The 17,625-nt window shown below is 34.0% G+C and overlaps 1 protein-coding gene across 1 annotated transcript in view; it reads right to left on the bottom strand.

Annotated features, from left to right (window-relative positions):
- The window catches only part of LOC108907197 (aquaporin AQPAe.a), a 91,482-nt gene that overhangs the window by 17,702 nt on the left and 56,155 nt on the right, over nucleotides 1-17,625 (bottom strand). Inside the window, exon 3 of the mRNA XM_018710764.2 lies at nucleotides 402-545. Coding sequence (XP_018566280.1) covers nucleotides 402-545 — 144 coding nt within the window. The remainder of the gene's footprint in view (nucleotides 1-401; nucleotides 546-17,625) is intronic.

Raw genomic sequence — 17,625 nt, 5'->3', positions numbered from 1 at the left:
TGAAAGGTTGTATTATACTTTCTTTCTTGAAATTATTATAGCATAAGGTTATAATGTCTTAGATTAAAACACTCTAGAAAGCAGAAGATTTATATTTCTACATTTTTTCTTTTACAATGGGAAACTGTTAATAGTGTATACTTTTACTTACAATTATTCGAGAATCTTGGCCAGTTAAAGTTAAATAAATGAGTAAAAGAGCTGACAGATAACGACGAGTTGTCAGAATAAATCACTTAATCTAGCAGAATAACATGTTTGAAGAGTTCTACAAAATAAGGATTCATCGCAAAATACACACATTGACTATGAAATATCTTAGTTATAACGATTTTTATATGTAGACACAGCTAAGTCAAAATCAATTGTGGTTGTTTAGGAAATAAAAATAAATGACTCACTTTTAACAACGCTGATCCTCCAGCTGCTCCAATGCATTGCACGACGATGAAGAAGATGGCCCTCAAGAGTTTTATGTCTCCTGTGACGAAAAGGCTTAGCGTAACTGCTGGGTTAATGTGGCAACCGCTGATATGACCAATAGCCTAGAAAGAAATAAATCGTCATTGGTGTTGATTTACTAGACATTTTATAGAAACAGTTCAAAAACTGATCTATATAGAAACTATCGACAACTCAAAATTTGAAAAATTATAACAAGTTTTAAAACAAAATATCATTTTTGGATTCTCTTTAAAAAATTATTTAGTCGAAATATTTTCGAAATAGTACATTATGTATACTATATGTATTATGTTAGTGAAGCCAATTATATTTCCGGACGATGATAAAGAAAATTTTTACTATGAAGTACACATATTATTTTTTCTATAATTGCAATCAATATTATTATAAATTAAGGAATAACATTTTTCATTACAATATAATTGCTTATGAAATCGTTTCTTTAACGGTCACTATTTATTTATTGTTACGATGAAAGTTAGATTCACTTTAAAACTTGTAAGTATGCTAAAAAGTATTAAAACGTATTTAAAATGGACAGTGATGATATGTGTCCGGGACAACACCACAGTTAATAACAGCTGTAAAATATATTATTTCAAATTTATTGTCAAATAAATCTAGAAAAGAGTACGAATTCCCTTATAAACATTCATATATTATTGCCACAATAAAAAAATACGACCTCCCGTTCAGAAAATGTTCCGCTTCATACTTTTTCGATTTATCACCTACAAAGTTGAAGTCATCTACGTTATGGTCAAATTACACTATCAAACTGTTTTGTTGGCATTTTTAGCAACAAAAATAGATAACAATTTTATGCAAAATATATTCCATAGTGAGAGCAAAAATAAATATTAAACATGATATTGATATTTCAAGACAAAAAAAAACCGACAATGTTAACAAATTCTTAGAAGATGTTCCGAACAATATATATTTAGCAACAAAGCAAAGGTGATAACGTCAATTTCAAAAATTTAGATGACATTATTGCAGTTACAAATCCAGATTCTAAAAATAGTGTTACGTGCGTTTACAATTACTTCTCATCTGGGTCCTGTTTCTCACCTAGAAATTCTCAAGAAATATATCAAGATTTGATTGGAAATTAAAACTGATATTTCATGCTTTTTTGTTAGCTATCAATCAGGTGGATATTACAACCAACCTGTCGGCAAGAATACTCTTTCTATGATTCCTAATACGATTGCATAGTTCTTGAAACTAGAACATCCTGAAACATATACAGGCCATTCATTTCGAAGAACATCGGCAACGTTAATGGCTAATACAGGACAGTCACAATTGCAGCAAGTTATGTTGCTGACAGTTTATATAACAAAATTAAAATAGCCAACAGGATTCTTTACAATGACACGTCAACTCTAGATTCTAGTAGCATCATGCTGTTTTAATAGATCAGTCAGATAATATTGAGCCTCCGGTAACTGAGCTTTTTATTGATTGAAAACAAGCAAAAACTAATGTCTTTTCGGAAACCGCTTTGTTGGCATTTTTAAATAACAAAAAATTTAATTTATCAACTTTATGGAAAATATGCTCGATGCTGAGAACAACAATAAATGTAAAATATGATGTTCACAAATTCTTAGAAGATGTTCCGTGGTATATATTTAGAACAAAGGTGATAATTTGCAGAAAAATGTATTTATTACATCTCGCGAAAAAGCCAAACCGCAGTTAATTATAGTAACCGCGTTAGCGGTTTTTCACCAAAAAAAAAAAACACTAAAAATATTTGAAATTATGTCCTTTCCTTAAACGTCAAGGTGACAACCATAAACCAAAGAGCTAAAAAAAGTTTTGTCAAACTATTTGAATCTAGGCAGGTCAAAGATTCCCAAAACTATTTACATTCTGGTATCGCTTTCTGGTGGTTGCATGGCAATGAATTAAAACACTAGATAGGATATTTGATATCTAAAATTGCGCTGAAAGAATAGTCATTTCAGAGAAAAGTGAAGCTCTTTCATTTAAATTTATCAAAATGGAATCGTATAAAATGGAAGAATGAATTCGTGATTCGTATTGAAATATAACAAGTATATGAACTACTTTACTAAAAATAAAAGTCGTTAAACAAAAATACTGAAACTCTAATATACACACATATTAGTAATGCTATATTTAGATAATGGTTATGTTTCTTTAAATTCAATGGAACTTTTTGAATCGTCAAACTATAACGTCGAAATTTGTCTTTCATTAACGGACATTTTTATTGATTACTAATAATCAAAACAAAACGTCTTGGAGCACAATATACAACAAAAAAATTCAGACAAAAATAAATATTGTCTGTAAGTTGTTTAGAGTTCTTGATTCGCCCTGTATATTCTAAGATTGTGAAGAAATTATATAATAAGTAACTACTAGAAAAAGAAACATTATTAACTGCAAAAAATACTTTACATCGAAAATTGTGAAACCTAACTATCTAATGTTTTTATTGTTGTTATCGATTTAAAGTTGCTTTTATGAATTTCTTTATTGCATATTACTGAAAAAAAAAAAAATCGATAACATACAAACATTGCTGATGATCACTTTAATTTAAATAATTTTATTACCGTAATAAAATCAAGTCTCATTGCTCATAATAAATGCAATTTTTTCACCATTCCCACGTATTAGATTGCAAAACGCTTTGATATACACGAACACAAACACGATACGGCAATTTCGGCAACATGTTACTAATGTCGAAACAAAAATATTGCAAAGATGAGTTTCCAAGATAAAGAGTGATGGGTTAAATGCGAAAACACGATTGCGAAAATTTTAACATTGTACACTGATACATAATATTGTTTTATTGCGATTCGTCTAAAAACAGTGCAAATTTTGGCCAGTTTGGTTATATTTAATTCAAACAGTGGCGGCTCGTATATCTAGAACAAGGGGGGTCAATTTTAAAAAGTTAACATACATATAATGGTTTATATAACAAAATTCTCGATTTTTTTTCGAAATACGAAGTAGACTATAATTTTATCATTGAAGTTATTCATCTGCTTTATCAAGAATGTGTCTATAGTGAGCGTAACATGTTTCATTGTATTTCTTAAAAATGTATTTGTAAAGTTAAAAAACGAGACTCGCTTTGGATTACTACACAATATACAGGGATGGCCAGAAGTACGGAATAAAATTCATATCTTTTGAATGAGTAAATTTTTTTTAAAACGCCGAAACACGTTAACTGATTTTGATTTTTTCCCATCTTTCGGTTATATAATAATAAATTTTTCTTCAACCCCCTAACCCCTAGCTACCCCTACTTTTTTTTTAAATGGAAACATAAGGCATGAGGGGGCTCGTTGAAAAGCTTATAGAAAACCGAATCCAGTCATACCAAATAAACAAGTTTTATTTTTTCAATAACAAGTTTTTTTTCATTTAGAAATTGAAACAACTAGATAATTTACAAAAATAAACTCAATGTCGCAAATGCTGAAAATGTCCTCCATTCACTATTTGGCATTCTCCAAGACGATAGTAAAAGCTGTCCACAGCATTCTGAATGACTTCAGCTGGTAAATTATGCATCTCCGCCCTAATCTTGTTCTTTAAATTCTCAATATTATCCGGTCTGTCCTGGTAGACTCTTTCTTTCAAATATCCCCAAAGAAAATAATCCAGGGGTGTTAAGTCGGGGGATCTTGGCGGCCATTCAACTGTACCCCGTCTACCAATCCAGCGATTTGGAAACATTTCATCTAAGTATCTTCGAACATCAATACCAAAATGTGGGGGAGCGCCATCTTGTTGGAACCAAATTCTTTCATTCGGTATATCTGGATCAATTTCATGAGGGAAAATCACAGCTAGAGCAGGTATCAGGTCAAATGTTAGGAAATCCAGGTAGCGTGCGGCAGTAAGATTTTCTTCAAAAAAGAATGGGCCCAAGATTCTGTTGTTGATGATACCTGCCCATACATTAACTTTTTGTGGATGCTGCGTATGCGATTCGCATGTCCAGTGTGGATTTTCCTGGGACCAAAAGCGATAGTTGTGCCTGTTAACCACTCCATTTAAATAAAACGTAGCTCCATCCGAAAAAAGTACGTCTCGTTGAAAACCATTATTGTCGTCACACCGTCTCATCATTTCCTCACAAAATTGTAATCGCTTATCATAATCGTCTTCCAAAAACTCTTGGACAAGACATACCTTATAGGGGTGGTATTTCTCTTGTTTCAGAAACATTCGAATTGCAGTTTCGAGAAGGATCGTGATTGCGGACCAATGAAACAGTTGAAGTATGAGGATTTTCAACAAGTTCTAATGCACTGTCTAATTTCTTTTCTTCATTCAAAGCATGGAGGACATTTTCAGCATTTGCGACATTCAGTTTACTTTTGTAAATTATCTAGTTGTTTCAATTTCTAAGTGAAAAAAAGCTTGTTATTAAAAAAATAAAACTTGTTTATTTGGTATGGCTGGATTCGGTTTGCCTTATGTTTCCATTTGAAAAAAAAGTAGGGGTAGCTAGGGGTTAGGGGGTTGAAGAAAAATTTATTATTATATAAAAAATCAAAATCAGTTAACGTGTTTCGGTGTATTAAAAAAAATAACTCATTCAAAAGATATGAATTTTATTCCGTACTTCTGGCCATCCCTGTATTTAAAGTTTCACACTCAGAACAAGTATTTCACAAGTAATTGTTCCTAAATATCTGTAACAAGTGCACTGACTCACTATTTAAAAAATATCCATTTTAAAATACTTCAATTCAGTTTTAACAGTTCATGTTTATTCCGTTTTAATTAATTTGAAAGCATTTGAGGAAAAGTTCTTTTTTAATTTTTAAATCAGCCTGCGTGAAACAATTGAGACACTATTAACTGATTACTGAAGCCAATCCTGTGGTTAATCTGTAAGTCTCCGGTTTTACATGTTTGTTGATATTTGTCCACCTGATATTAATTAACTTGACACTTTCAGATATTGTTATCCGTGAACCCATTATTTCAAGTTGTATTAAATTTTCCAAATTAGAAACAGTACAATTAAACTGCTGATTTTTATAAGTATCGTAAATCCTTTGTAAGTCAGTATTAATTTTGGCACTGGCTGATTCATAATCCAAGGAATTAAGTGAATAATACAGTAATAATACAGTTGAATATCATCAGCATATATGTGAATAGAACAGTATTTGATAAATTTAACAAACTGGCTAGTATAAATACTAAATAAAACAGGCCCTAAAATTGAACCCTGCGGAACACCAGAAGAAATTTGCCTAGGTTCAGATAATTTGTCCCATAACCTTACAACCTGTGTGAGATCCTGTAAGTATGATTCAATGAGTGAATTGGCTTCGTTTTGAAACCCACATGATTCAAGAATAGATAACAGTACTTGATAGTTAACAGTATCAAAGGCTTTACTAAAATCTAGTAATACCATCGCAGTATTTTTCCTTTCATCCACAGCTTGAATAATGTCGTCGGTGATATGCATTAATGCTGTAGTACAACTGTATCCTGGTCGAAATCCAGACTGAATCGATGGAAGAATATAATTAATTTCTAAGGAATTGCGAATTTGATTCTCCATTACTTTTTCAGCAACTTTAGATAGACAGGGTAAAATGCTAATCGGCCTTAAATCCGATATTTGTTTTGGATCATTATTCTTAGGTATAGGAATCACAACCCCATTTTTCCGTAATATAGGAAACCTGGAGTCCAGAAACATACTATTAACTATGTGTACTAGATACTTTAAAACGTGGGGACAACACAACTTAATTAGATTTAAACTCAAAGTATCAGCGCCAAGGGATGATTTTTTCGAATTTATCAAGATTTTATGTATATCTGCAACTGTGACCAAACTAAAATTAAATGAATTCTCACATATTTTATTTTCTTTGTAATATCGAACTATATAATCAGGGGAAACATTTTGATGACGAATATTATCTACAAAGAAATTATTGATTTCATCAGTATTTGAAAGGTGATAAGGATTTCTACCCATAATTTATATTTCTCCCATCCTCTGTCTTATCTTGCCCCCCCCCCCTTGGCTGGCGACGTCCTTGCATCCAAATTCACAGACATTATTGCGAACTGCTGGTACCGCAGGAAACAACTGCTCTATAGGTTACCTGCCTCAACTATTATTGGATTAAAAAATTATCCAAAATAAAATGAAATAGTTAAATAATTAATAGAAAAACACATACACATATTTCAGAATGTAAACATATCAGGTACCTACGTGTACCTTATGAAATGCAAATGACTTAACTGAAATATAATTTACATTTTTTAAACCACAAACTGAGGCTTTCCGAAATACCTCTTTAATGGACATCCGTACAAAGGATGAAGCAGTCTAACATTAATATTTTCTTGAAACCTATTAGGATTATTACCAACGCGTTTAGTAACGCACTTTGTTGCTCATTTCGCATCAAGTGTTTCGCATTTAAAGTGTTATAAAGATAAATAATAGCACAATTAAACGTCTAATTGCAAACGAAGTTGTTAATTAAACGAATATTATCATAATATACCTGTTACACGCGGCCGAATTATTAAAGTTGAAGGTCGAGCTTTTTAAATGGGTTTTTAAACATTTGCCTGTGTCGATTTCGTGTTCAATTTACCGTGGGGCATACCTACGGGTACAAGTGATAGTTTTATAATGATCAATCGAGAAACGGATGTGACAAGTCATTAAGCAACATCGGTCATGTGCCACATACGAGTACTAACGAAATAACGTACCATTATAGATTTCTTACATCTGCTGTGTAGGTTTTTGAATGCGATAATATTTTAAACAAATAAGTGGATGATCTTGTGAATAAAAATATCAAAAGGAGAAACAATCCTCTCTCGTAAGAGAGACTCTTCAAAATGCAAATTTTTCCAATGGGATAAAATTCAAATAAATCTAACAACCATTCCCCGCATTAGCAATTCTCCTGCGGTAGGCAAATAAAATGCAACGATCGGAAGTACGCACGCTGTAAAAGGTATATGTTTCACAGTTTCGTAATAGTTTTGTTTGCGAAGGTACGTGCTCAGACTGCTCATGTCGATTTTATATGACGGCTAATGGCTGTCATTAATTCCTTTTAAAGATACGAAGTGAACGGTACCAAATGTACTTAAATTGTTGTGATTTTTCTAGTCTTTCGAGAGATGTAGGTCCGCATGATGAATTGACGTAGTAATTAAAGACAGTTTTCATTGTATGACCAGGTTTTAAACATTATTTAAAAAAACACACAAAAATGTTTCTAACTCAAGAAAAGTATAACCAATACAACGAAAAAGCGCAAACCCAACGAAAAATCATCTAATATAACGAGAAATTATTTAATATGTCCTAAAATCATAGAACCCAACGAAAATCTAACGATCATGGGTTAGATTGAGGATGGTCGAGGATGGTTGGTGATGTTCGAGGGTGGCAGATGTCAAGAATGGTCGGTGATGGTCAAGGATGGGCGATGACGGTCGAGGATGGTCGGTGACGATTGAAGATTGTCGGTGACAATCGAGGATGTTCGATGACGGTCGAGAATTGTCGATAATCGTCGAGGATGTTCGATGACGGTCGAGGCTGGTCGATGATGGTCGATGCCATCCTCATTGATGGTCGAAGATTGTTGGGGATTATCGAGAAAGGTCGGCGATGGTTGGTGATAATCAGTGATGATAACATGATCTTACAATAGGTTGAATGATTTCATTATACATTAAATGATTTTATGATTCTAAAATCTAAGATCTAAGAATACAGTCATCCAACTTAACGTAAAACCATTTGACCCAACGTTGAGCTAGATAAACTCAACAAAAATATATACTACATGAACAGGCATCTAACCTGGCAAAAAATTATCTAACTCAACGAAAATGTATATCACCCATGGAGAAATCATAGTAAAATCATCTAACCCATCGCAAAATGCTCTAACCTAAAATATCTAACCCAAATAAAACATTTTTTACACGGAAAAACTTCTAAACGAAGGAAAAAGTATTTAACCCATCGGAAAACTATCAAATCTGCCATGAATTCATCTAACCTCTTGTAAAATCAACTAATTTAGCTTAAAATTTCTCTAGACTATCGCTAAATCTACTAATCTATTTTAAAATCACTAATCCAACGACACTTAGATCTAATATCTGAAGATAGTTCAGGGTAGTCGAGAGTAGTAGAGGATCGTCAGCGACGATCGAAGACGGTCGGTGATAGTCAACGATAATCGGTGACTGTTGATGATGGCCGATGACGGTCGAGGATAGTCGATGACGGTCAAAGATGTTCAATGACGATCGACGATAGTTAGTGATGGACAAATATGGACTGATGGACTGTGATTGCGGATAATTGAGGATAGTTGAGGATTAAAGAGAAAGTTCGGTCATGGTTTGTGATGGTAGATGATGAGTTTGTAATAGGTTGGATAATTTTATGGATTAAATGATTTTACAACATGCTAGATGATTGGGTTCAGTTATTTTTCGTTGGATTGATGCTTTTTCGATGTGTTACATATTCTCTTTACGTTAGGTGATTTTTGGTACGGTAGATAGTTTTATTATAGGTTCGGTACATGATTTTGCGATAGGTTAGTTCATTTTGCATTGGTTTAGATGCTTTTTCGTGGAATATATTATTTTTTCGTTGAATTATATATTTTTTCTTTAAACAGTCGAAGATTGTCGACGATGATCGATGATGGTCGGTGGAGATCGATGATGGTCGATGAAGATCGATGATAGTTGACTATGGTCGAGGATGGTCCGTAATGTTCGACATGATTTTACGATAGGTTAGCAGATTATATAATAGATGATTTCACTATATAGGTTATATAATCTAATAGTATAAGAAAAAGGAAAATGTAGTTCACATTTGCTTTAGAATTATTTTTATGATATGAGAGGTCCTTCCAATATTCCATTAGAAAAACGTCCATTTAGAAAAACGGTTTGCGAGATCCAAATAATCATCCACGCGTAATATTAAAGATTGTACCACCGAAATCTAAGGTGGTAATCTTTATACTTTCTCTTGCACAATAAACACACAATCTATTACAAGCACAAATCCCAAGTTACTTGTTTGAGCCGAAAAAATGGCAAGTACCAATTTATCTCGACACGTTCAATTTAGTTGTGGGTCGAGTACGGCACATTGCGCAAGATTTTATGAAATTGAAGTAGGCTTTTAATTTGTTGTTTAATGTGAATAATAAATATCTTATAAATGTCTCTATTTACATTTTGTTTGTTTTGCGCCGTAAACAATGTGTTAACATTTACTCAAACACGATAACTATGTTTACGATTTAATAACTGGGAAGTTATTTCATGGAAGGATATTTTCATTTATTTCTAAATATAGCGTAGAATTCTCAACCACGTATACAGGATGTTTCTGAACTGAGTGCGTTCCTTGAAAAGGGAGATAGAGAGCACGAAATTGAGCAACTTTTGGTCTATAAAAAAGTTTAAAGCCGGACTTCGTGCTGGTCAACGTACAGGGCCATTTCCTCCTATCCACTTTTCCGGAAAGTTGGTATGTAAAAATTCACAAACTGCACGAGAAGTTTGGGAAGGGGCACCATCACGCATGAAGAACATTTGGGCACGGATTTGCAAACGGACGTCTTCCAACAAATCCAGTAAGGCATTTGTTAAAAACTCTAAATAAGCAGCACCATTTAAACGTGCATCGGACCGAGTGATCTGTCACCAAAAACACATCACTGAAAACCGTTGCTGCTTCACACCAATAGTGAATGTTGTGAAAATTTAGTATACAGTCTAATAAAGCAACATTCATCCGTAAAGAGCTTGTAAAATCCGGATAATGTGCTATTTGATCTAGAAACCACAGGCAAAATTTCGGGGCTGAAAATATACAATGTGCCTAACATTAAGTCGAACAACATGCTTATCATGGAGAGCATTACAGAGGATTATGTCAAACGAGGTTTGCGCATACTGAAGCCAAAAATGTCCATGGGACTGGATGAAATCCCTGCGTTTTTGGTAATGGACTGTGGTAGCACCTTTATTCATCCTCTCACTATCATATTTAATTTAATATTGAAATCCAGGAAGTTTCCTAATATATGGAAAGTTTCACGTTTATGCCCTATTTTTAAGAATGGTGGCAAGAGTGATATAACTAATTATCGACCCATTGCGCTAATTTGTGGTTTCTGTAAGGTCTTTGAGAATATCTTGTATCATTATGTCTATAACAGTGTCAAAAATATTGTAACAATAAATCATGATTTTATGAACGGGAGATCTACTACAACGAATCTCGTGTGTGTTTCTCAATATGCCGCGGATGTTCTGGATAATCGGGGGCAAGTTGATATTATATATACAGATTTCTCGAAGGCCTTTGATAGATTGGATCACAAAATTTTGATTGAGAGACTGGGTGGTTACGGATTGACTGAGAATTTAGTTGATTTGTTTGTGTCATACCTGACTGAATGCACTATGGGTGTAAATCACAAATAATAAGAGTACTATCAGGAGTACCTCAGGGTTCAGTCCTAGGACCTATATCGTTCAACATCTTGTTGGATGACATAATAAATTCCATCGACGTCAATTTTTTTATGTACGCAGAAGATATGAAGTTGTATTCGAGGATTCGAAGCACTGTGAACGGCTGCAAAATGCTTTAAATTTAGTCGAACATTGGTGTATAGTTAATAAACTCCCACTGAATTCTAAAAAATGTGAGCTTTGGTTACCACATTAATGATGTATATTTAGATCGGCCTACCCTCATCAAAGATTTAGGGATTGCATTTGATCGTAGACTTTCGTTTGTTGAACATGTTGATAGGATTTTGAGGACCTCATACAAAAATTTAGGGTTCGTTGTTCGAAATGGTAAAGATTTCTTGGATCATAGTACGTTATTTATTTTATATAATTCGTTTGTGAGGTCTAGATTGGAACCCGCTACAGTTCACATAAATAATTTGGAGAACTACAAAGGAAGTTTTTAAAGTACTTATTTTATAAAAAAAAATCGTATATCCCCCCCATTAATTTTCCTCAGAACCTTCTGTTAAATCACTTTGGCGTGAATTCTTTACGGTGTAGAAGATCAATGCACTCGATCATTTTTTTGCATAAGATAATCCAAAACATCTTTGACTGTCCTCAGTTATTAAGTTTACTTAACTTTAATGTGCCTAGGTTAACTTCGCGTTCTACTGCAACCTTCTGTTTGCCAATCCCTCGTACAAATCTCCTAAAAGCTTCTCCATTGATTCAGGCATGTTCAAACTATACGAAAATTGCACATCTTGTAGATGTTTTTAATTATACCATAAATTAAATTAAAGAAAACACTATACATATTTTGAGCATGACCTAAATTAACCAAATATAAATATGTTATTAATAGGCTGTTTGTAACGAGCGTTCAAATAAAAACGTGGTCAAGTTGGTTCTGAAAATTTGGACGTAGGGCGTAGCGTATAGCAAATGAACTTAAACGTCATCTGTCAAAGCGAATGGTGTTTTCTCAAGAACAAAAAGTGTTTATCATAGAATCCTACTTTAGAAATTGACGCAAGATTGATGGAATATGGAAGTATTCTATTGAGGAATGTTTCATAGAATTTCAAAATCAATTTCCCGGCGTTGTTGAGTACAAAATTTTTCAAAGTGCAGTTCAGCGTTGTGTTAATGTTTTTCGTGTAACAAGAAAATAAGGAAGCGGCCGACCTAAAAAGCGGACTGAAGAATTAAAAGAAAATGTCCAAGAAATAATGGAAAATGCGCCAAGAACTTCTGTACGTGTTTTATCACAAATGGTGGGAGTATCAGTCGGTACCTGCCACACAGTGTTAAAAAAAGATTTGCGTTTGTTCTCCTATCGTTTAACTTGTCAGCAAGAACTTCATGAAGTTGATTTTCCGCGACGGGCTGTATTTTGTGAATGGTTTTTAAACAACTACGGTGAACTTCATAATATCACCTTTTTTTCTGATGAAGCCTGGTTTCATTTAAGTGGTTACGTAAACTCACAGAATATGAGAATGTGGTCTTCTGAAAAACCAGATAACTTTTTTGTCGAGGGCCCTCTACACGCTCAAAAAATTGGAGTTTGGTGTGCTGTCAATCGAAGGAAGATTTATGGACCTATTTTTTTTAATGGTACTCTTACTGCGCAAAGGTATAGAGAAGAAATTATCGCTCCTTTTGTTAACCAGCTGGAAGAAATCGAAATTACAAACTTTTACTTTCAACAAGATGGCGCAAGGGCACATACGGCAGGCGAGACGATGAATATGTTGAGGGAAGTTTTCCAAAATCGACTAATAAGTCTCAATGCTGAACATGAATTTCCACCGAGGTCATGTGATATTACGCCGTGTGATTTCTTTTTGTGGCCTTACCTTAAAGACACTATTTTTGAACTGCCTATTCCTGATTTAAACCATCTGCAGTCTCGACTTATAGACAAGATTCGTGAAATTAACAATACCCCGAGCATCTTAGAAAATGTCTTTAATTCTTTGAGGAACAGGTGTGAAAATTGCTTGGAACAAGGAGGGGGGCACTTTCCGCAGCTCCTTTAATTGTTTGTTATTGTTATCACGATTATTCTTTAAAATAAAGTTATATAGTCATTAACGTTATTGAAACTGACAGCTGCTATACAGCTCGTTGATAAATGAGGTTAAGTTGGTCGCTATAAGCTACTCCCTACGTCCAATGTGTCAGAGCCAACTTCGACCACGTTATTATTTGAACGCTCGTTATATTACTTATACTGCGTACTTTTTCTGTCTTCTCCATGTTATTTATCACGTTTGTCTTATATTTACTTATTATACAGGATGGTCCAAATTTTATGCAGGAAACTTCGAGGGCAGATAGATCTCTTTAATATAATATGTGTCTGCATTATAAACATTGGTCTGAAACAGCCCCGTTTTAAAGATAAAGGTGTTGAAATTGTTAAAAAAAATGATTTTTTGTTTATATCTCCGGAGTCTATTAACCGATCTCGATAAAATTTGGTACAGATAATCTATGATAGTATGCCTTACATTACCTAAAATATGAGCTTTAAAGGTTCAATCGGTGGTGTACAACTGGACAGGGGTCACCCCATTTTTACAGAAAACCTACGCCACTGCATTTTTCACAAGTCACTGTAACTGATTTATATTCTAATGCACAAAATACGTAAAAAAGGTGACTTTAATTTTTTCCCTACGATTCGCCGTTCTCATATTATTCATACCAATACAATACTCTTGTGCAGACATTTCTAATCATAATATTACAAGTATATTTATGTTTATGCTTGAAAGTAAGTGGAATTTATATGCACATCAACAAAATTCACTACACTCGTTTCCACACCACCTACGAGGTAGAGTTCCTTACGCGTTTTAGTTTCCCCTGGAAGTCTAACTCACTATCTTTACAAATAACAACTTAAATCAAAATAATAACAAATATACATTTACCAAAGGTGAGGGGTAGTGAATTTTCGCAATCTGCATATTTGGTCACAAGAAAATCCTCATGAAATTCGGACAAGATCTTTTCAACACGAATTTTCTGTGAACGTATCGCTCGGAATAATTCGCAATAAAGTTTGTGGACCTTTCTTCTTGTCACCTCGTCTAAATTCCTAGTCATTTCTAAACTTTCTAGAAAATTATCTATTTGAATTATTAGAGGATGTTCCATTAAATATACGACAAAATATCTGGATACAATGGATGGTGCTTCTGCACATTCTGGTAGAATGGGGAGAATAATATAAGAATGGCTTAATTGTATGGGGCGATGGATACGTAGAAGACCAAATGCCAATGTCAACCATAATGGTGCAGAGGGTCCAGTGTCTTGGCCACCCAGATTGCCATATCTAAACCGCCTGGACTTCTATGTTTGGAGTCATCTGAAAAGTAAAATTTATTCTACTCCAACAAATACAAGACCACAACTACTGCAACGAATAGAAGACGGGTGTAATGAATTAAAAGAAAACCACCACATGATATTAGCTTCAATTAATTCCATTGATAGAAATGTATTGATGTGGCTGATTCGCATTTTGAACAATTGTTGTAAGTACGTAACGTTAATTTTGTTTCTTGTTTAGTTGCTGTTGCTTGGTAAATATATTTTTATTATTTTGATTTAAATTGTTCTTACTTTTAAAGAGGCCTCCAGGGAAAAAAAACACCAGGAACACTACCTCACAGGTGGTGTAGAAAGAAGTGTAAATAATTTTAACTTACTTTTAAGCATAAACATACATACTCTTGTAATATTATGGTTAGAAGTGTCTGCCAGAAGGGGATTGTATTGGTATGAATAACTTGAGAACGGCGAATCTTAGGGAAAAAATTCAAGTTACTGTTTTCACGTATTTTATACAATACAATGTAAATCAGTTACAATGACCTGTAAAAAATGCAGTGGAGTAGTTTTTTTTGTAAAAAAAGGGGTAACCTCTGTCCAGTTGTACACCACTGGTTAAACTTTTAAAGCTCATATTTTAAGGCCTACTATCATATATTATCTGTATCAAATTTTATTGAGATCGGTTAATAGATTCCGGAAATATAAACAAAAAATCAATTTTTTTAACAACTTCAACACAATGTATCTCTAAAACGGAGCTGTTGCAGACCAATGTTTATAAGGCAAACATATTATTTTAAAGAGATCTATATAAACTCGAAGTTTTCTTGCATAAAATTCGGACCACCGAACATAGGTTTAATCTTTTTTTTCTCTCTGTATTTCTCTATATTATAATTATTATTTGTACTCTCATTCCGTAACTGGAATTTTGTTTCTGTGGAATGGTGTATCCAAAATAAATAAATAAATAAAAGTTGCTCATTTCCGAACCCTCCATCACGCTTTTTTAAGGAACGCACTTATATCAGAAACACCCTGTAGTTACTCCTACTGACTACGCCATGTTATAAATTACTTAAAAAGTTCTACCATATTTTTTTTTTTTGAATACGGTAAAAATAATCGGAACGACCACTAACCGACCTACTTTTAGGCAGGCTTGATAAAAATTCATTTACTGAATCGAACGAGTTCGATATGATAATAAGTGAGAAATGTAAACGACTAATTACCATATCGGTGCCTCGACGTCTGCTAAGTTTGAAATGATCGCGGTTCAGCTGGACTACCCACATCACCGTTTGCCGTTGATGTGACTGTGGCTAGGGGCTATCGTCCAGAGTTAGAACCACGTTCTAGACGCTGCCACCTACTCGACTGGCGAATCTGTGCCGAGTTATGTAATCACTAGACCTTGCAACTGTTCTAATAGCTCGGGATCGACGGAATTAAATGGAAACAAAACGATAAGAAGCAAGTTAAAAGTGGTTTGTTGTAGCTGTTTAAAAAAATGTTGTTTGGCCGAATAAAAAAACAATTGAATTCGATTCATTGTGTTGATTAGTTACGTTCATAGATGATTTGATATCAATTTTTAGGAAAAAATTCGTGAAAATCAAAGAAAAATGCAATCACCGGCGACTTCGCCAAAATATAATAGGAGGGCCGAAGATAAAAGACGATACAATTTAAGGATAATTTAACCACAGTTTTTCCAAGCAAGTTGCTTAGCATTCTTGCATAAAAAAACCTGCTTGAGAAATTTGTGATTATAATATGAAGCTTTTATTTTTCAAACAGAATTTTTTTACATGAATTTATTTAGGTACCTACTAAAGTTAGTAAACTACAAAAGGTATTTACACAACAATATACAGGGTGTCCCATAAGCACATGACCAAAAAGGTACTGCGACATTCTTTGGCTCAAAAGAAGGTGATTTGACCTATAAGAAATATTATAGATATTAAGAAAAAATGTCTGGCTCCTCTGCTACTGACTGTCAAAGTTCTTGAAAAAAAAATGTTTTTTGTAATATCTGGAGAATGTTACGATCGATTTTAATGAAACTTGCTGTGGACTTGTTCCTAAGTAAAACTCATGTTTTGATGAAACAACCGCGTCCATCTGCCTTGGGCTAGTGGTAAATTCTTGAGTGTCTTGGTACAAGAGTTACCAGAACTTTTTATTTGGTCCGTGGAGTTAATTCATTTTATTTTTATTGATGCATCAGTCCTTTTCGAGATTTTCGTGCTCTTGGTAAAATCTTGTGACATTCATAGTTTTTACGCAAAAATTTTTTTTTCAATTTTAGACAATCATTATCACTACTACCATTGTATAAGTAAAATATTGTAGGATAATTGGAATTCTCCAATTAATAAAAGGTAGATAAACTGATATACATATATCATATATTACTTAATTGTACAGAAAACACATCTTATGCCAACTAATGCTAAGAATTTTCTAACTGTTCTCGCGCCTTTTCAATGCCTCTCTATTCCTGTCGGCCGTGTCGCCTTATCGTTCATACGTGATGTTTATATAAACTTAATTTCGACGGGTGAACACTATTTCCTACAATATTTACTTATACAATGCTACTACTCAAGTACAACAACTACTCACTACAATTACTACCATCGTAGTAAGCGATGATGCCATTTTATAGTAAATGAATTACCAATCAATTCGTTTCGAATGGCGTTTTCTAATGAAGATTGACTGACTGATCAAAGTCTTAGGGTTTTGCGATGACAACTTGGGTGGGAGTGTACGCGTCTACGCGGCGCGATACCCAAATCGACGGGTTCCAGATTACCGATTTACAAGGATTGAAAAGAGTTTGCGGGAAACTGGGCAATTTGGTGTTCGAGCCATTGACCGTGTGGGTCGTCCTCAAGTACGAAATGCAGCCGTTGAGGGAGACGTTTTAAATAGGGTCGCTGAAGAACCAAATATCAGTACTCGCCGTTTGACAGTGGAATATGGGGTACCAAAAAGTACAATTAATCGCATCATAAAACAGCAGCTCCTCCATCCTTATCATGCGACGTCTATTCGGGAGCTTTTACCACACCATTTTGAGAGAAGACTTCATTTTACCCCTTTATTTTTTAAGGAGCGCAGGCACGTGATCCAAATTTCACCAGCCGAATTTAATTCACCATTACGCAGAAGAAATTCTTCATGCGAGGGGTATTAACCACT

The sequence above is a fragment of the Anoplophora glabripennis genome, unplaced genomic scaffold (genome assembly GCF_000390285.2).
Source record: "Anoplophora glabripennis isolate ALB-LARVAE unplaced genomic scaffold, Agla_2.0 scaffold87, whole genome shotgun sequence".
Classification (NCBI taxonomy): Eukaryota; Metazoa; Arthropoda; class Insecta; order Coleoptera; family Cerambycidae; genus Anoplophora; species Anoplophora glabripennis.
The sequence above is the reverse complement of the archived record's forward strand: the minus strand, read 5'-3'. Positions and strand labels throughout refer to the sequence as shown.